The sequence below is a fragment of the Opisthorchis viverrini genome (genome assembly GCF_000715545.1).
Source record: "Opisthorchis viverrini unplaced genomic scaffold opera_v5_157, whole genome shotgun sequence".
Lineage (NCBI taxonomy): Eukaryota > Metazoa > Platyhelminthes > Trematoda > Opisthorchiida > Opisthorchiidae > Opisthorchis > Opisthorchis viverrini.
This window is the reverse complement of record NW_008751813.1, coordinates 851,892-873,701: the sequence shown is the minus strand read 5'-3', so window position 1 is coordinate 873,701 and position 21,810 is coordinate 851,892. Positions and strand designations below refer to the sequence as shown.

The window sequence follows — 21,810 nt, the reverse complement described above, 5'->3', positions numbered from 1 at the left end:
ACAGTGTTATACACATTCTGACGATATATATATATATATATATATATCGCATACTGTCTCTTGCTCTGTTTATGTTCTTAATAACGAAACCCACTAATACGGGTTATTATATCGGCGGAGGTTGACCAGATAGCCTTTGACCTATCTGCCAGATTTGGCAGCTGATTTGCAAGCGTTTCATTACCATCATCATCCGCACATTGATGATTACACCCTGATTGTGGACAAACCATTTGACAGTTAGCTGCCAAGCTTATCGAACAGATCACCGGCTACTTGATCAACCACAAACAAACACACTCGAGCCATCAGTAGTTTGGATTAATAAATCGCAGCGAGTAGATATCCTTTTTCGTTGTTTTTTCCAAAACCAGCTGAGCGGTCAACAAGTACCAAGCTCAGTACCATCACAGTTCAATCATTTTGTTCACTGTAATCTAATCTCATGCTCCTTTGTGGTTAGAAAGGTGGAATTTAAGCCCAAATCTACTAAAACGTGAAAACTGATTGAACTTTGAGTAAACCTTCCTAAGCAATCTAAAATTCCATGTCACCGGGAACGAATGAACTTATACGGTTGTTGTCAGCTGTAGTTTCTGAAGACGGTGATACCACTCTCCTAGATAACGCAATAAACGCTGTCATCTTCAGCTTCAAAATTGGAATTCGTTTGATTGTTTTATTGATTTTTTCACTCCATTTGAAAGTTATAGTTGCCACTGCGAAAAGTCTGTCAAACAAGTGAATTTCGGCACTACTATGGATACCCAACGTTTGCATGAATCAACATGAATGCCAGCCTGTTCTTGATGTTATATTCTGTAGGTGAAATCAATCAATAGTAAGCAGCCTAAGAGGCCGACGTGACTCAGTGGTTAAGGTAGGAACTTACTGACAGGAAGATCCATGTTTCGAGCCCAACCTAGGCCTCTCGGCTGTTTCAGACTGGGTTTGGAAAACTTGGTGGTATCTAAGTTCTAGTGCTTCACAACAGCAAGGTATTAAATGTTGATGCAACTGGACGATTTTTATCATCTTATGAGGTTGAACAGCAGTGTACAACTGACCCTTCTTTGCTGGGAACCCGCAGCAGAGCACATTCGGCAAATCTTTACTGAGTTGTGAATTCGCGGTCTCCTGAAAACATAACCATTCAGCTGCACCTGGCTAATTTTACTAAGTGTGGTTCCGTCATACTTCTAGTCAGTCTTTTGTGGCCGGAAGGAACAGTTTCTCACCCTGAAAAAGAGGTCACAGGTTCTAATCATCCCGGAGATTCATATGAAACATTTCTGGTGAGCCCTAACAGGGATGAATCAGTTGCACAGTAGTTGGCGGCTTTGCAGCAAAAAATAAGTCCAATTACTAAATGAAATGTTGATGAAACTTCTCAACTTTCTTCATATGGCTATCAAACTGAAAGTTAGAGTAACCATATCCCATGACAGTGTCAAAAACCTTCCGTGGACGGCTGACGAGCTTTCATTCAGTTCAACAACTGTCCCGTAACTGTTACAGTATGTTCAGGCCAGTGAAACTGAAAACTGTTGACCACATTATACACATGGGTTACTAGTACTAATATGCACGTTAACGATTCACAAAGGGGTTTGGTCGGTATGGCCCTCAGCTAGCTGTTATGTCAGTGACGACAGAAGAACAATAATACTATCAGTTATTACCATAGTTTTTTATTCTTCAACCAGCATGTTGTTGATATTCTTGGATTATAAGCACTGACTGACCTTGCTTCTAATTAAATGTAACTCTTCAATAATGCGACCATGTGTCGTGTAAGCTAGACAAGCTGTGTCGATCAAGATGCAAACTATCCCCTCAGCTAGTCATAAATAAACTAGCTAACATGCAAAGAAAGCTAAACTACCCTATAAAAGTAGTGTTCGCATTCAACAGTTTTTCAGTCGCGCGATTTGAAGATAGCCCGCTGTGGTTCTCCTTATTTTTGTGTGTTTACCCTACCTGCGGTTCACACAACTATCAGTTTTACAAGTCATGTGGAGAGCTTTGATGCGCAGTCTAGGTTTGAGCTTGTATTGCAATTCAGAAATATAGGCCTTGAGGCAAACTGTCGGCCAGGAAGGTGAGTTAAGTCACTCTCTTGTTGGAAGAGGTGTGCTCCGGAGTGGGACTGGATCTCGTTTAGTGTTTGTAGAAAAACTCTGCAATGTCATAGTGGAATATTTACCTTAAAAAGGCCATCAGTTTTTGTATGAGTGGTAAGGCATCAGTAAACGACGGTAAGTAATTTCTGGAGTTTTCGGTTTGCATAGTTCCATCCTAGTGAACATGAAACAACAAAGACGTTAGCTACCCTTTGTCGAAGCTATCAAGCTCATGCCAGGAGAGTCCTCGATCAGCATACCAGAACCCTCATTTGTTTTTATTTTTGGGACGTGCTCAGAAGTAGGCTATTGGATTCCATTCCACTCCTTGATATAATCTCCAAAACAGCAGTATTAGATGAATTTTATTGCGATTACAACTGGTTTCTGAAAGCATGTCGGCTTTTCGGCACAAAAGTTCCTATCAAACCACTGGTTATGAGGTACGGGTTCGTTGCTTCTTTAGTGTTTCCATATCGAAAAATTTCCCCAAGACTTTCTATCTTGCTCGAGGATTTTCAACTGGGAATTCGTTCTTTAAGTGAGATCCATCTATGCTGAAATACCGAAAAGCACTCTACAGCGTTTTCATCAACACTGGGGATCATCAGCGGAGCGCATCTCACGAAAATCCAGTAGGGGATTTCAGACAGGCAAACTTCCAGCCAGTGGTTAAAAACCTAACCGTTAGGCCTTGAGCGGTGTGATTAGGCTTCATAAGTGTTCAACCACTTGCCGGAAGTTCGCGGTTCCAAAATTTCTTGAGGTACACAATACTGATGACTTCCACTGAGGAGGAAACAGCAGTACAGTGTTTCTGGGCTTTTCAGCATGGACTGGCCTCGCTGATTGGACGAAATCTCAGTTGAAGATTGAAGGATCTCCTCATACTGCAACCAGTATTTCACTGTTGGCTGCCAACTCTTCTCGACTTGGTTCTCATAGATGAGCACTACAGGCCCGGGGAGTAAACAATAAGTGGATCTATCCGTCGCCATCACCCTGCATAAAACCTGGAAAGAGAAAATACAGCATGAACTCCGCTCATCAGCTTGATACGAATCATCCAATAGGTTCAGTCGGGTCGTTCACAAGAGTCAGGTGGAAATGTGCACAAAGAATGAACCCGTTAAGGAAGTGGATGAGAAATCAGAGTGGCGATTTCACAGGTGTGTAACGCATCACGTGACTGCCTAACACATGAACTGAAAACCGATAGACAGCCCTTCAATCAATTAACTAACTGATCGGTCAGTCAGCTCTTTAAGAGGGCTTTGGATTTTCGCGGTCGATAAATTCAGTCGGATGTTCTAGGTTCCATTTGAAAAACAAGTGAAAAAGACTTCACTCACAGGAGGGCCACATTCAGCCCCGGACGGTATTTTGAACAATCCTGAGGAAAAGTATGCAGGAACACTGGAAAAAAGAGACGTCTTATGTGAACGAGCTGTGACAAGCCACTTTAATCAGGAGAGAATGATGAATGTTCAAGCTTTCGTGATTTAGACAAAAGTATACGGCATATGCGGGAGGAGGCCGTCTTTTCTGACTCATAAACCCTTCGGTTGTGAGAAAGAGATATATCATTGGGTTTTTTAAGATTGCACACCTGGTGTCAGTGTGAAAATCTGTTGAGAATGGTGACCTTGAACGCAGGAGAGAGAAACGATGACGATTAGACCTCATTTGTAGGTTGCAAATTAGACTAGCCACGATGTTTACGCCAAACAGATAACTGCTCACAAAGCTGTTGAAAAGTGTTCGACAACTCACGACCGGTATCGCCCTTCTTGGGACCCATCAGATAGATACAGTCCCCAAATTTCCGTCAACCTATGTTGCACTCGTACGGCGCATTCAGTCGAAGAATGTCATAAACTAGAGTTTCAACTAGAATGCAGCTGAGCCTGTCGTTAGAATCAAGTTACCATACAAATGAGTGTTTCGCGAATTGCATCCGATTCGAGTTTGGGTTGGACGAATATGAAATTAACGAAAACTTTGGAGCTGAAACAACCTGATAAAACCCAAGAAAGACAAAAGTGGTCTTGGGCTGTCGAAGAATTTTCACCAACGGTGACACCTTCAGTATCGTGTCGACTGAAACGTGAATTGGCTTTCATGCAACACATTCAGTTGAAGAATATCACAAACGAGATGTGCAGTAGGGATCCAGCTGAGTGAAAGCTGAATTGATGAGCAATTGAATACATTTCGAAGATGTTTGTTCTTTTCGATAAAGTTCTTGGTGAAAATACCCTAAATGGTAACAGGCATATACTTGACGGGATCTGGACTGAAAAGGGGTTCCTCAAAATCACGTAATCGATTTGCGATAAACAATTCGGTTATAGCGAAAGAATTCACCGACCAGGGGAAAGTAGTCAATCCAGCTTACATCGGTTCAACAGCAGTCATGCACTCAACCGATAAATCAGTCGAATTAAGATTATGGATTTCTCAGCCTACAATATACCGTGTTTTGTCCATGATTTTGTAACTTTCAGTACTGTTTCCAGAAGAACACGGTGCACGCAAACAAAATTAGACTATTTGTGTCCTGTCATTATTTTTGGATTAGAAGCTTCCCGATCCAGAGGTTAATTTTCCGACTGTTCTGTTGTTCATTGTCAGGATACTACACCCACGCACCCTCATCAGTGGTATGCACACACACGTTCGGTTTTTTAACGATAGAGGATATGACATTTCACTAAATTTCCGTTGCAAATTGGTCAAGTCACTTGGTGTGAATCTTTAACTGACAGTCGCACATGGTTACAAAACTGGGTCGTTCATATGTTGTAATCGATTATCCCAAACCAGACTTCTGCCGGACATTGTAGCTTTTCAATAGTGCGGTGCCTGCAAAGTGCAATCAAGTGGGATGGTTGGATTTTGGAAATTTCGCGTGGCCATATCACACGTTCTTTGAAATCGAAATTTCACCTCATTGGGCATACTTTGAAAAGCATTCAACAGTATGAGTCCGATTCGGTTATTTTTGCACTTTGGAGATTACGTTGATAATGCACCCGTTTACAAACCGATTACCAACCTGATCTGTAACAGACCTTTTCCCATGACGCTTAGTCTCCACTCCTTAAATTTCAGCCAAATCAGCCTAATATGTGTGGAGCTAATTCGTCTTCCAGTCGCTATTTTTACAGATTTTTATACACAACTCCACCAAGAATGTGAACATGCTTGTCACCATAATACGTGGTAGAGAAGTTCAGTACTAACCCGATACAATCGTAAGATTTGATATTTTCAAGACATGCCGCCACGACCACTCAATTTTAAATGCCACAGATGAACGAAAAGTGACGGAGAGGGAAATTCAGAAACTGCTCACCATAATACGTGGTAGGGAAGTTCAGTACTAACCCGATACAATCGTAAGATTTGATATTTTCAAGGCACGCCGCCACGACCACTCAATTTTAAATGCCACAGATGAACGAAAAGTGACGGAGAGGGAAATATGGATCAGAAACTGCCATAATTTGGTCCAGGCTGGCCGATGTGCTATCACATAACGAGTGAATATTTCAATACTACTTATAAATTCTATGAAAACTCTGAGCAGCCCACAGCTAGTTTCCTCTTTTTTAGAGTCCACCAGGCAAATCCAGCCCTCAAATCTTCATCAACCTCAGTTCCCACTTAAATGCCCTTCCACTGAGTGGATGATCAGCTGAATCTCCCCTGATTTTCTCGATTATAAGGAGTAGTGTGTGAGTAGCACTGAAAATAAACGTTTGTAGACTTAGCGTCGTGCATTACATTCAGAGGAAGAATACCATGTTCCAGGAACATATTTTATTTATCTTAGTTGAATACCCCGTCAATACTACAGATGAGCGTTATCGCAAAATTATGAGTAAATCGTTTAGAATCCATTCCGAACTGAACAGCCTACGGCATCTCCGTGTTCGGTGCATGTATTGATTCATTGACCGCCGAATGAAGCACTAATGAGCTTGCATTGTGCTGTAATACATTTCGAGAAAGTCATTTTATGTGACTGTCAAGGAATAGGTGCTTTTCCTTCCTATTTGGCCGGACACTCTCCTGAGAGAGATTCTTTAGGATTCTTTGTTGAGACTGTGGCTGAAAACATTTTCGTGGAAATCTGTGCGTGAATGCTTGCCAACTCAACTGTACGTTGAATCTTAAGCGATTGTTGATGCTGTTTGGAGATGCTGAGGTTTGCCGTCCATGATTAATCAAATTATTTCAGACTTCAGTTGTACGAACTAGATTGCTCTGTTTGGATGGTAATAATGTGAGATTCGAGCCTGAGCGAGGTTTGCCACGAAAAGCTGTTGTCTGCCTACACATCACCTCAGGGAAGTTGTAGTCAACAACGGGCATGGCAACTTACTACTGTAGTTCAACTGCGTGAAGTATACGAAGAAATACGCCATTTTTCGTTACTACTCATAAGTTGAACGTAAACTGTGGACACCAGTCTCGTGACTCTTACTGAAACGATCTTCGGTAGTTTGGATGCTGAAACATGAGGCAGAAGTTGTGCAGCACATTCACTTGAGGAACACTATAGGCGAAGACTTAACTTGGGTTCACTTGGGTGTGTTTGCCAATGTGTGTATTTCTTGGATGGGTCATACAACAAGTTATATGCAACTAGTTCGTCTCAGAAGAAAGTACAATCGGCGCGGTATAATGTAAAACTCAAGGTCAGTTAAACAGAGCTATAGTTGCACACAGCAGAAGACACCGAGAATACCGAAAATGCACGGTAGTTTGTGACCTTAATAAACGGTCCCTATTTCAACCCAAACGCAAGATTGGGCAAGAAATTCGGCTACTGCGCTTAGCACAGCTCGTACAATCCTTCCTTTTGCGACATTCACCTCTATAATGCGACTCCAGTTTTTAGGTACAAATGCCACACTGAACTTGACTTGTCTGACTGGTACAACCGGCTAGTTTCTCCAGAAAATATTTATCCACGATAGACCACACTTAGTGCATGCTTCTCAGTTTGATCGGGCCATCAGCAAGCATGAACCCGATGGCTGTGCTCAATAGTGCTCTAGCAGTTTTGGTCATTCCGATTATTTCTCAAGATTTCTGCATGTATTGATACGAAAACACAGGGATCGAGGGCGAAGTAGCATATCAAAACGCTTGTGTTCTGTGTTCTCGATCGATATCAAATTCAAGTCAGGCGTGAACATTTGTCAACTAATTAGCAGCCCGCATTACGTGCCCTCATGACCAGATTCGCTCGAATTCACACAAAGCTGAATGATCGTTATTTAACGGGTGCGCTTAAGGACAAGAATTTCGGCAAGTGATGAAAGCATTCGACCGCTCCTTGGTCAGCCCATGAAATCTAGTGGTCTTGTCATACAGGAAAAGTCCAAGTATGTTATAACTAGCACACGATACGCGGTCGTTAATCATTCGGAGGATGTCAAAAAGTCAAACGTGTCTGCTTTGCTTGCATGTGGTACCAAGACAGTTTCTTATGTGTCGGTGAGAAAAGGAAATCGATCATCACCTATTGTCATACTTCAGCTTAGTGAAAGGCTTGTAAGACACCACATCAAACAGGCCACATATTTTTTCAAGTAAGGATCAGGTGAGGTGTGTCGGAAAGGAAAGAAGCAGTATTCCATGGTGATAAGGTGTACATATGTCTGTACTTTGGTTGCAACTGAGTTAATGAAATTCGTTGAGTTTCTATGTTGAACTGTGGAAATCATTGTATGAGCTGCTCTCTGAGCCTGGTAATTTGGTTGACATCTCTTCACCACTAACCGAGGTGATATCGTCATTGAATCGTCCTGTAGCGTGAAATATTGGCGAATCGGTTGGTTTTCAGCTAAACAAAGCTAGTTCATTAGCTCAAGGTCGCCGGCTTGTAGATGACCGATGTGTTACTCATTGCACGTGACCAGTAATCTAGTTCAGAGCGATCCTCGTAATGTTGACAGGGAGATGTAGATAAACGATTTTTTATTCTCCATGTGTGTTTACATGACACTACCCAAGGGAAATGCTTACCGGGGCCATACTGTCACATCTAACCAACAATCTACTAAGAAGATAAACGGAAAACCACATTGCGAATTTCACCTAACCGAATAAACCATGCGGAATTCGATTCACAAGTTAATCGCGCATTGTGATAGACCCACGTGCCCGGTAGCATTCACCATTATCAATGAGAACCATCCTACGAGGAATATGGGTGCAAACGGTCAACAGGAGGTGGTTCACTACTATTCAGTAGTGAATGACAACTACCTAACCAGTCACATGCTATCAAGTAAAGCGCACAACCGAGTTCGGTTTCGCTCAGTTTGTTGTCTGACTGTCATCGCAGTTCCACAGCTAACTTCTTGGAAAAGGCTATTTCATGCTTCGAACGGCCTATAAACCATCTAGCAGACCTCACCGGTCTGTCTTAATCATCGTGATAATGTAGTAAAAAAAACATGATGCACCATCTTTACTGCCAATTCGTTTTACTGCATCGCTCCTGTGTTAAAGGCAAATGAGAAGAGGCACACGGAGCATTTCCATCTTGCCATTCTGTTGAAGAAACGTTAGGGAATGCAGCACGTATTTCTGGTGGTTTTTATCTCACTGTATTGGATGTCGCCTAAGCGGTCGTTTTACGCATTAAAATTTACGGTTTCAGTCAATTCCGTCAAGCTTATCGTCCATCGACGCATCCCTCCCAGGGTGTTGGCTGGAAATGTCTTACGCATACTTCTGTACATTGGGCGTTGGACGGAAAGAGAATAAGTCAGCAGCTAAGGTGCGAACTTACTGGCAGGAATGTCCGTGGCTCGTGTCTAACTCCAGGCATCTAAACTGCTTTTGCAACACAGCAGCATCTCATCCCTCATGTACCCTTTAGGTGACATGACAGTTATGCATCAAAAAGGCCATTGGATGGGTAGCGGCGGTATATTACCTCTAGAACAAGACCGCAAGTCAACTAGCCAACCAGTAACCCCCCGTGCCAGTAACCATCGCGCTAATGTTCGCCACAAGCAGAGACTTAGAATATTCACTACCTACCTCAGTGGACGAACCAGTCTATTGGGTATGCTAAAGGAACTAATTGTAACTGTATTTTTTCGTGAGATCCAGAAGTGTAAGATGAATACTAGTCATTGTTTTACTGAACAAAACTAATCTGTTTCTCTTTTTGGGTCCCAGCTAACAACCGTGAATTGTCAGCTTCTTCGTTTTTTTTCCACTAACCATGTGAACAATCAAGAACAACGCCCTCGATAAGATGAGTGCTATTCAGTAGCCTCCAGATGAGTCACAAAGCGTCTAAAATTACGTTTGTTCTCTTATGAATCGATTAACTCCAAACATTTGAGTGATTTTAGACCTCGGTTTAATGGATTCCCCAAGTTGTATACATTAGAATATCATTCCAAAGGCACGTCGACTACATTAACAGGGTCACACATACAGTGTCAAGATAGCTCAGTGTTTAAGGCGCGAACTTGCTGTCTGAAAGGTCCCCTGTTCGAGGCGCGAACTTGCTGTCTGAAAGGTCCCCAACCAATCCAACCTCCGGAAATCGACTGCTCCTGTTTAGGCTTAGGCAACCTGGCAACATCTCAGTCTTCATGCTCCCCTCAGGTGGAGTAACACTTTGGTAGAGAAAGGGTGTTACAGCTGAACGACATTTGCAACATCAGGAATTGTTTCCATGACGCCGGATTTTTAGTTTGAACTGGAAACATATCAGGCACTCAAGCAAACATTTCTGCACTCATGTGCGATCCTTATTGGTCCACGAATTCTTTCTTCTCCAACTGACCCAAAGGTACGGGATGGCAACCATGCTGTCAGTCTGTGGCCTAACAGCTATAATGGCGTCATGGGCATGGAGCGAGGGAAGTGGATTTCCACCAAATAAGGCAAAGTGCCGTGACTGTACTGTATTCAAACATTCACTAGCTAGCATCCTTTTAAATGAAAAGCTTTCCAATTGTACATGCCGCCGAATTCAGACGGTAAAATGCCTTTTCACAACCTTCGATGGAATTCGTGTCGCGCTTAGCGCACCCATTAGGTCAAAAGCTATGGTTGTCGCTTAATTAAACCCGCGGAATTTCCCTGGTCAAACTGAGTTTTTGTTCGCTGTCCTTGGCTATCGTCGATTTCGTTCCCAAATCCACTATCCACGGAAATGTCCAAAATGTCTCCCCACTTATTGCATTGTGTTCTTCTGACCCCCCATAGACTTGCTCGAACATCTGTAGCATGGGCGTTACCACGTTCCAATTAAGTGCAATATGGAGTATTGCTTGTCAAAATATTTTCTACCAGTGTCAATGCTCTTTACATGATATTTCATCTTTGTTTCTTGGACAGTATTTTCCACTTGTTGGGCCTAGATTACGACGCGCATATTGAAGTTCCTGAAATTATTTTAGCCAGGGGAAGCGAATTCTCCTGGCGGTCACTTATTGAGGGAAATTATTTAAATGTTTCATGTCCGTTAGATATGGACATAGTTCTCAGACCCATTTGAATTCGGTACAGTTATCGCCAAATCTACGTCGAGCCCTCTTTTGGATACCGACGACAACAGATGGCGAAGACATAAAATTGTGATGATGTGCACCTATCATTTCTATCCTCGTTATCATAGTTGGCGGTGGCATAAAAAAAACCTGCTACGTTGACTACGTGCACCAGTGATCCGTGCATCCCGCAAAGTGTGTTGGCTAGGCTCGTAAATTCCGCCATTATTTCGACCAATCGGATTGCGGCAACCACCTGACCATTTGAATTTCCCCTGCACATGCGCCCTTTGCGGGTTGGCGATCGATACCAAGGGTGTTTATGGAACGCTGCTGAACTGGTCATTGCCGCCATGAAAATACACTGCAACTATCAAAAGAAACTGCGTAATTTGGTGCGTTTGACACACTATATTTATCGATGTCTGTCTGGTATGTTGGTAGCATGTGAAAAAAATTCATTTGTTCAGCCAGAATACGTGTTGGTGGCAATGATTATTTGGTAGTAGGCTGTGCTGAAAAGAAGGGTCTTCTCCTAAGTCACAGAGCAGTGTTTGAGATGAAGGATACTGTACCATTCTGCAGGATGTTTTGAGGACCAATCCAACAGTTGCCGTAAGACTGTGGGGTTTTAGGTGGGACTACGGAGCATGTGGCTTCAATCACTCCCCTTTATACTTTAAGGAATAATATGACTGAACCCAAGAGAAAAACAAAGCGAATACACAGAGTTAGCCCATCGTCATTTTTCAACAATTTAACGAATGCACGTCGGTCCGCTCAAGGATCAGATTGGATCTCCCCCGTAATTAATCCAACTCCACAGCGCACACGAGCTAGTAAAAGAATGAAAGGGGAATTCCAACTCCAAGGTGAGAGTAACAGTAATTGTTGCCTTTTATATCGAGTGAGTGCTCATACAGATGACAGCTCTCCGTTCAAAACCAGCGGGAGTTTTATATTGCCTCTAGATACAAGTTCGATATGACCTTTCGAATAAGGGCTTCTCGATAAGTTAGGCAGAACGGAATACGTGCAATCTAGAACCGATCAAGTTTTTAATGTTTCCACACCGTGAAAAAACTGTAAATAACTAAATTTCCTGAAGTATATTGGTTCCAACTCTACGCAAAACTCGTGGGCTATATACTACTTATTTATATCTACAAACGTGAAAAAGCCGAAGATTTTACCTTTCTTAGACAAGCTACAGAACAAATCTATAAGTGAAGACTATTCTACAGAATTTAAAATGGATGCTTTTAAACTGTTGACCATTTCAAACAGAGGGGTCACATGGCAGTCTTCTGCGGGACCCATCCCCACATGTACTAGACATAATTCCTTTTCATCTTCAGTCAAAGATTATATCTTACTCAGCCACCGAAGTTAGGTGCAGGCGCTGTGTCTAGTCCAGTGAAACACTAACAGTCTCATTTATCCTAAGTTATTCTGGTCTCCTGTTTATACCTGCCCGTTTCGGTTTGTTCTTAAACGCAATTGGTTCTTAACTAGCGATATATATATATATATATATATATATATATATATATATATATATATATATATATATATATATATATATATATATATATATATATATATATATATATATAAATTATAATAATTATAATTATAATTATATGATTATAATCGACTGAACGCAATGCACCTGAGTGCGAAATAGGCTTTTTACTTCAAGAGGTCAATCAAGGTAAACTGTGTTTAGGGATCCTTTTTGTGAAGTCGTGTTACGGTGCCCAGCTCGGACATTTAAATGGGTGATCGTAACAACCCTTCTCCAGTCAAATGATAACACGCAAATTGGTTGACGCACTGGTCGTCACATCGTTTTTTCTCCAAAGCGGTCATGATATCAGCTGGCGTACCAGGTTCCCTTCCAAACGTTTAACATTTGCTGACTGCATGCTCTCCAGCACGACCAATTGGGTAAATATTCTGGGTCAGGACGCCTTTTGGTTACATTTACTCGAGTCGCATTGCACTGCATGAGCAATTTTTCTGCTAGCCAACTTCGAGTCGTTTCACGTCTTCATCTTTGCTTTATAAGACTTTGCTATAAAATCAGTATACCGATTATGATCAAATTTATCACACTTCGAGTGCTTATTTGTCATTCCACCCGATTGAAGCACAAGGACCGAGATGCCGTCAGAACACTAAAGCCTAGAGAGAATCACTTGAGGAACAGTTATTCGGTTCGAACCACGGACTTTCGGGTTCTTCGCACTTAAACCTTTGAGCCATCTCAAGCTCAGGAAATCAGTTTACCTGTTTATAATAAAAAAACTCGTTCAGGGTGATCGAGACAGTGCTCGCCATTATTTGTCCTACCCTTCATGCTTCGTATGGATGCCGAGCTTATCTGTGCCACAGTTTCAGAGGTATTTTAAGACTAACCAAATATTACGATGGAACGAGCCCTTCCGACGAAATGAACAGTAGTTGCGATTAGTTGTATACAAATTCCACATTGTTGATTCACTGTTGTTTAATGCTGTCGGCCAGGATGAACTGATTTTGGGGGCAAATCTGTGAATAGCAAACAACAGATGACTGCTCCTCTATTTCTGGCACGCATCTCTATTTTCATCCCAGTGTTTTGGCGTAATCGTCAAAGTCGACCTCATCATCCGCTGTGTAGGTAGTTTGTGAAAATTTCTTATGAGAAAGCACACTGCGATATCTTGAGTATGATGCCAACTGAGACATGAAGCGACCGTGGTGTTGCACATTCAGTCGAAAAATAACATCATAAAAGAGAGATTAACCTGGGATTCAATTGCCTCTCTCGTTAAAGCCAAAATGGTCAAGGATATTTCCATCCAGTTTAAGTCGTTTCATAGACGTTGCCCCGAAGACAGTTGAGCATTGCGAAATCTTTTAACTTCTATTATTTTTTATGAATACCCTTTAGGAATACCCTTCCCTAAGCCCTTCACACTAACTCTCTTTCCCAGCTGAGGCCGAAGCTAAGCTCAACGGGAACAGAGGCTATTCCCAGTAAAGGTCAGATACCTTATTTCGTCCCTGTTGCATTCTTTAGCTGAGGATTTCTAGATTTCATGACAGTTTCACTTAATATCCTCAATAGAATGAACAAGAGTCGGTTTTTCAGTTTCCAGTTAACTGTTACCCAGATGTCAAAGTAGGGTGATTTCACAGAAATATGTAAAATTCTGTAATACGTTATACACAGTTCTCCAATGCATGCTGGACAGGAAATCATGGTCTTCTTAATGACCATGTTTGCTGTCCCTGTTCCTCGTAAGTTGTTTAAAATATATCTCGCTTGAAATACTTACCAAGTCACCGTGAAACACCCCCAAAAATTTTAAACTACAAAATCCGACTAGTTTTTATAAATCTAGCGCCTGGAGTTTGACGATTGGGACATGAATGCGCAATACGTTAGTTGATTCATGGGCAGACTCATCGAAACTCGCTAGAAGTTGTCTGGCGTTTGGAGCTCCCCAACTACGTCTGGTTTTACATCAGTTAGACTTTTTGAGGAAGGGACCTGTGTGTTTTTAAGAGTATACTTACAGATTTCCGCTTTGTGGTCCAACAACATTGGCATATTATGTGGGTTCCAGTTGGTCGAGAGCATATGATTTGGGAAAACCAGGGCATGCAAGCGGATGAAGAACGTTGTCCCGAATCAGACTGACGGAATTTCGCGTCGAAATTATTTAAAAGTGCAACGAAGAATGTCAGTCAGCTGAAATTTCCAGATATTTTCGCGATTGCAAGTTGTCTGTACATCTGTCAGTTCTAAGGTATGTTTGTGAGACAGAATGCTGACATGTTTGACTTGTGGATTAAAGTTCCGGATCAGGATGAAAGACAAGAATTCAGATAACGGAAGAATGCTTATCTTTCGGTGATAATGTTGGAGTTTATGTTGGATCAAAATTCGTATGACTGTGCCCGATGAGATATTCTTAATCATTTTCTTCTCAAAAGGACAGTCTTCAATTCCTTATCGACTAAACTGCACTGTGTCCGCCGGTGATATGGTATGCATAATCAAACAGGCGTACGTTCTGACGGTAGAGAATTGTGTTTTAACCGGTCGAAAATAGTTGTGTAATCTTTTGTTATGCTTTTTTCTCCATGGGGTAATATGTGCGCAAAAACTACCTCTCGATAACAGCCATGCACTTATCAGGTTAAAACTATGACAGATAATGCGACGCGAGCTGTGTGCTTGGGATATAAGTATCTCTATAACGTGTATGACTGCCGATTAGTCACCGGTAGGAAAGGTGTGGTGTCCAACCTATCGACTGGAAAAATACATGTTTGAACACCTCCAAATATTCGCAGGAAATACAGTTACGACGGAGCGGATGTGAGGTGACACAAACATGAAAATTTGAAATCGCCTTACCAACTGCAAACTTTCCGAAGAAGTAACCTATAAGTCGTAATCCAACGGTTGTGTATAACTAAGGCTCAAGACAGATCTATCCATCACAAGAACAAGTAATCAACTGAATGAATTCTGCAAATGTCTGGGAACGAATCACTATCCTTAGTACTCCGTGCGACGAGCAGAATTGTGAAATTTTGCATGGCAGTTAGTAAGTGTCTTACCAACTACCAGATGATTTCTCCAGAGAATTTACCCAATGAAATTCTGTGCAAATTCGTGTGGGCATACCAGCCATCTCTTCCGAATTTGATCGTTTTCTAATGTTTTTCGGGATGCTGTAACAAAAATCATGCGCTTCTACAAAAAAAGCAAAGAGAAGGGAGCCGTGGTTGTTATCTCTGGGTGTACTGTTGTCTAGATCTACGAGAACCTTAAGCAGCTTGCCACTGAAACCCTCTAGTTGATGTCACCCGCCCATCTATTTGCCATCACTACCACCCCAAATTCACTTATTATGCATTACATCGTGTTTGTCGTCTCGTATTTTGTTCATGTCTGCTAATGACCCGCTTCAAAGGCCCAGGAATCATAAACTGCTAAGTCTAAGATATAAGCTGATTCAAGGTGACCATCGCCGTGCAGACCACGCCGAAAAATGACTGACGCAATTTGTGTGCGCATTGGGATAGTCTACTGTGTGGTAAGAACCACACAGAACGAGTAATAATACCGGAATACTGCTCTCCTATGGAAGACAGAAGACCCCCAAGATAGAATAGCCTTGGTGAAGTGAGCTTCACGTAGGGGTTTTGGCGAATATCTGGTAATCCCTTCAAGAAAGTGAATGCTGGTTGTCTGTTTGAGATATCCTCCTATTAGGGAAGAATGTTCAGGGGAATCATAACTTTCCAGAGGGAGGGTCAAGCTTAATGACAGTAGGGTAATAGTGTCTCGAATGAATTGCGTAATTTTAACATTTGTAAAACAAATACTCCTTTTTTGATTACCGATTGAAAAAAATGGGTTTGACGTGTATGTTGAGAAATCGCCACCGAAATTAGTTGTATTGAAGCCATAAAATGGTCCATCACAATATCCCTTCTCCAACTATTCAACCATTCAGTCCATTTATTCTCTCCTAATTCCAGCTTCCGTCCCCGTTCGTCCCACAACTGAGGACCTGCTTGAGGCCGCACGTCGTCTTAACTTTATGGCTGGGACACAGGAACTAGATCGCTTGCTAGAAGAACTCAGACTGACCAGTCTACAAATGTCCTCTGGTCTTCCCCCGCCAAGTGCTCCCTATTCACCGAAACCCTACAACGTCGCAACACATGGATCTCACACCTCCTCATACCGACAGAACAGTAGTGTTCACACGCACAGTCGTTACAACACCACACGATCTTCATCAACCATCGGTCTGTACGGGAGCCACGACCCGCAAACCCCGAATCTCACTAGTCCGACTGGTTATAATTATCAAAAGCGTTCGGTCTACCATACGGAAAGACGCCTAGATGGGTTAGCTAGACCCGCTCACTATCCTGTGTTACGTTCGAGCATGTCTCCTGCACCTACACCCAGGCACCATACCACCTATACAACAGTACTCAAACAACGTCCTCCAATGGGACCAAGACAGTTGTCTCAGGTGCACTTGACGATTGATCCAGAATGTGGAGCAACAGATGTAAGTAAACAAATGCTTGTGTTGTGAGTGAGTACACATTTGTTTCAGCGTATTTTGAAGGCTGCTAGTAGGAAGCCTTGAAAGTAAAGAACGGTGTTAATTTATTATCTCGTTCTGGTTTTGCACGCGTAAAATTTCCACGATATTACTTTTAAGTGTGATCAGTCCATCAGTGATTTCCTCTGTAGTCTGTGGTGTGACAGACATCCTCAGCCGACTTCTGATGCGGACTTTCATCCGTATGATTTTTCGTCACTTTTTACGAGGTCAGTGAAATTTCTAAAATTGGCACTCAGATCATTGTCGTTTGAGTAGTCTCCCCCTGCTGCCTAACAAAATTACTACCAATGAGCGAAAGTGCTAGTCGCAATTTACGCTCATAGTAGAGCGCATCAGTAGTCAGTATCCCTAGCCGTGCTGATGAGATTGTTACTACCAACTGACCAGCGCATACTGGGTGCATCTAATTTGCCAAGCTTGAACAGGCGAACGAGTTCACCCCTGATAAGCTCCAAGGACGATCAGTAACCGTTTTGATTGTTGTTTCAAGTGGTCCTCTTTCCAGTGTCGTAGTGTGCAATCAACGTTTTCTATACCGTTGTGCGAACGACTATTTACGAGGTAGAAATCATTGCAAGCATGGTCGGCTTCTAATTATGTTATTCGAATGTCCATTTTCCACAAACCAAACTCGGCAAACAGAGAAACGGTCGTCTAAACAACTTGGGCAAACAACATACCTCCTAAACAACAGATCAGCTTCTTTTATTCAGGAGACTAATTACACTAGACTAATTACTACTAGTTACATTTTATGGTGAACGATTAGGAAGCCGGCAGTTGTCGGCCTTTTACCCGGCTAGCACCCGTTTGTTGCTAGTTGCTTCTCCATCAGGCATCCTTGTGCAAGCAGAATTTGACGAATCAATGAAGACGGTAGGCAGTTTTGAATACGAACACCGGGTATAAAACCACAATATGCAAATTTTTCAGCTGTTTGATATGACTGTGCAAGCTTTTTTTGCCCACTTTTGTTTTGCAAGGTTGTGAGTGCTGAGAATGAGCGACAAAGTTAACTTCTTTCAAGTACATTTGCATAAATTTTCAAGGTTTGAGCCGGACTCTACTGTGGAATTTGCATGTGTTGCCGACTGAACCTACCAACTGATTATTTGGAACTAGCCAAGCCCTAGCTTTGTAGCTCAGGACGACAGCCGCATTAGTTGATAAAGACCATCGAACTGACAATAAATTTTTGCACTCATCGTCGCAGTTCCTCGGCCGGGCGCCTAACACTTGTCAACCACAAATCGATTACTCATGAGTAGCTCAGATACAAGATGAAATTGTCGCACGTGTAATGCACTGGACAGCCTCGCTTTTCTGACCATGCTTAGGTGGTAGTTCACGGATTATCCATTTGAGTTAGTATTTTCTGGAAATTGACGAAATTTTCGGAAAGTGAAGTGAAAAAGAATAAAAATCGCGAGGAGTGAACTTGGCTGATTTTTTTCTGATCAGATAAGATGAAATAGATGTAATTTAGTCTGGTGACTAACTAAAACAAATAAACCAAAACGTTTTAGCATCTGGCACCTCTCCATGACCTGATCAACCTTTACTCTTAAGCGACAGTTTTCTAAGTTAGAATGGTCCCACTTCAGAAATGCCTTAGAAAGACCGTGCCCACATGAGGCAGCTTACACAAATAGCGAGTCAGTGTGGTTTTCAGTGACGGAATCTGTAGACCACATAGAGATCAGGTTTCTCCACAGCGTATTTGGTTACACCGCGCCACACTTCCAATCATATTCAGAAGCAACAATACTAATTTTAGTGTCTCATAAGAATCCAGGTTTGCCTGAGAGCTTTAACTGGATGCTGAACCTATCATATTCCTCGCCGTTAGAAACCCTGAGGTGGGCATATTATCAGTGAATTACACTCAGTAGCACACGAATTTGGTTCTATCGAGGACTGAACTAAATCTCTCATTTATGATGCTCTTCAACTGGACGCACAACATAAAGCCTGCCTTGTGTTTCAGTTGGTACAGCACTCGATATATCGTAGTATATTTTCTTGAACGAGCACTAACTAGGAACTGCGCCCACGCGGTGTATCCCAAGAAGGAAAACTAATGGCGAGCTAGTGAAATACATTCATTTGCAAACAAATTTGGTTGTGTGAAAGACTCACCTGGAACCAAACTAAATCATTCGTTTGTGATGTATCCAGGCAACTGAATGTGCTGCACCAGGCCACCTCATGCTCCAGTTGCTACGATATTGGAGATATCGCGACATATGTATCGACGTATTGCACTACTCATACCGTTGCTGTTGAAGAATTTTGAGCAACCGTATGAGTAGCGTTCCTTCAGAAAAATTGATATATTATGTTCGCTAATGATATGAACCGGCTAGTGACCGATACCCCCTTGTCTCACTGCTGTACCGTTTCTCCATATAACAAAGGTACCAGTAGCTACAACACCTGGACTTTACGGATTGGGACCATACTTCGCAGGCAGAAAGTTGAACTGTGCGATTACCCCGTCAAAGACTCGGAGCTTTTTACGTTTTTAGCGTTGGATGGTTAAACGTCTTTCGATTATCTGCTGGGTAAGATGGTTGGGTTCAGGTAGGTATATGCAATTTTCTGTTCCACCTCTTCGACGATGTTGGCGGGTCACGTGGATAAGTTTACAAAGGTTAGGCAATAAGCCGGCGTAGTGCTAACTTTTGGTCCTTCGAATGCCACGTAGCGAGCTAGATTATCTAGTGTACTTTAGGATTCTTTCAACTTGCTACCCATTGAGATGACGGTATAATCGTATTTTAGCTCCGCTTAATCAGGTTCAGGGAATTAGCTCGACGTCCGAATATCCTTTTAATGACTACTCAGGCGATTCTTCGACTACGAGGTGAAAGGGTGGCATAGGCATTAAGTGAGCTTTTCGGGTGTGCCATCGATTAGCAGAATTGCCAGCAGTGATCCACGACCAACAGGGTCAGAGAAGGAAGATGTTGTGATAAGCTATTGAAATGTGCATTAATGTTCGAAAGCCCGGAGTATAATAACTATTTGGTCCACACCAATATTTAGGTGCATAATCTCTTAGCTTTCAGTGCGGTCCGTCAGGTGACCTTCAGAACGAGTCAATCTGGTGTTAAGCAACCCCTTGTTTTAATAGCAAAGCGCCTAAACCCTAACTGATCTGGAGGTATTTTTTGGGTGAAATTTTGTCCTGTAAATGAGGTCAATCTGTGCTATGAAGCCGAGAACCACTGTGCAGTAGATTCATCATCAAAGGGAATCTTCAAATGCGCGCATCTCACAAAGCTCTGCCAGGGAGTTTCGATTCCGCCGCCTCCCAAACAGTCGTTTGAACACCACCGTTGGGCCATGAGTGAATTATCAGTGGTGCGAGACATAGCGTCACTCAATCTCGAGCCAGGGAAACCACATCACGTGATAATGGTAATAATGCTTCTATTCAGTGACAGCTAACTTGAACAATGAAAACCGGTTACTACAAATGGGTGGACGCCGTAAACGACTCCCTCGTGTATTTAAACGTTTGTTACCGCAGAAGTGACTTTCATTACTCAACTTTTTGTCGCACTGCCGCCACAAATAAGCCCGAATTCAGCAATCGGATGTTGTAACAATAATTTTGTGAGGTTCACAACGGCAGATAACCATAGACAGTGAGTTTTGGCGGAGGAATCCTACTGTCACTACTCATTTCACTCAGATAGCAATTGACTTCAATTGTTTGAATTCGGTCACGACATTCACTTACTCTCTTCTTCTACTCCATAGGCTTCGATCTCCAACGGCCGGGATATAAGTTCTCGTGAACAGCGGTTAGAAGCTGAACTAAATTCTGCTCGACAAGAGTTGGCTCAGTTGCGGCGAGCTATCAGTCTCGTTGAGGAGCGGCATAGGCAAGAATATAATCGTGAAGTGCGGACACCTGTCTCACCAACACATATACCTCAAACAAGATCACCTCTCTCTGGACAAAATCAGTTCCTTTCAAACACCTCTAGTTCATATCAAACTCAACATTTTGGATCCCGATCAACGTAAGTTTGAGTCATTCGGCTTGTTTCTGGCTTCGCAAACCTCAGTTGAAGTTCTGTAGCGTGAAGGGTTCATCTTTGTCACGTTTGTGTGTGTGTGTGTTTTTTTCCTGTTGTCTATTGTAGTGGATAGCGTGAAGGGTTCATCTTTGTCACGTTTGTGTGTGTGTGTGCATTTTCATGCTCTAGCCTATTTGTAGTGGAGTGATGACCGTCTTCAGAAAATCGACTATCATAAACTGATGAACTGATCCTATAAGCCAGAGACGGGTTGTTTCATTCGGGTAGAACACATATACATTCATCTATAGAACTGAATGTTGTCAAGGTATCCTGATGGGCCTCAAAAGGTGGAGATTGTCGTGAGTCCAAATTTGTCGCGCTGATGGACAGTTCAGTTCATTGATCAGCCGAAATACGTCGCTAATGCATGGCGGTTGTTACGTAGATAAAAATCCCACAGTTATTCAACTGGTTGCTTGAAATAGTTGACTGATCAGACATTCATTGAGGTTGTGCAGCTCATTAGTTGTTGATCAGATGGCTGTTGGTCCCTTATACACTGTTGTGGTCAATAATCACCTTACCAGCAACCGAAATGTACCCCAGACGCAGCAAGTCAAGTTTATTCGTCCTTATGTGGATTTATGAGGTATGTAGCAACCAAACCGTCGCATGTCTCCCTATTCAGTAACCTTTTATGGAATGTTATTGACAGAAAGCCTAGATGCAACTTCCGATTACAGCTGGTCCAATACAAGGCCAACAACGGAGGTATCTAGTTAGATGTATAAGTTGCGGCGAGCTTGTTAACTTCGGGCACTTTGTGGTTGTATCAAACAATCCTGAAATGAATACCGTCTACTTACAACTAGCGCGCATGTGTGCGCTAAACAAGACAAGTCTGAGGGTCCTGATTTCATGGCACTTCTCTCTTAAGTGGGTGCTTCAGTCATGTCTGAAATCC

The 21,810-nt window shown here is 42.4% G+C and overlaps 1 protein-coding gene across 1 annotated transcript in view; it reads left to right on the top strand.

Moving 5' to 3' along the window:
- The window catches only part of T265_14202 (hypothetical protein), a gene marked incomplete at both ends in the record, with an annotated part of 144,129 nt that overhangs the window by 55,205 nt on the left and 67,114 nt on the right, over positions 1-21,810 (top strand). Inside the window, 2 exons of the mRNA XM_009172509.1 lie at positions 16,208-16,752; positions 20,581-20,846. Coding sequence (XP_009170773.1) covers positions 16,208-16,752; positions 20,581-20,846 — 811 coding nt within the window. The remainder of the gene's footprint in view (positions 1-16,207; positions 16,753-20,580; positions 20,847-21,810) is intronic.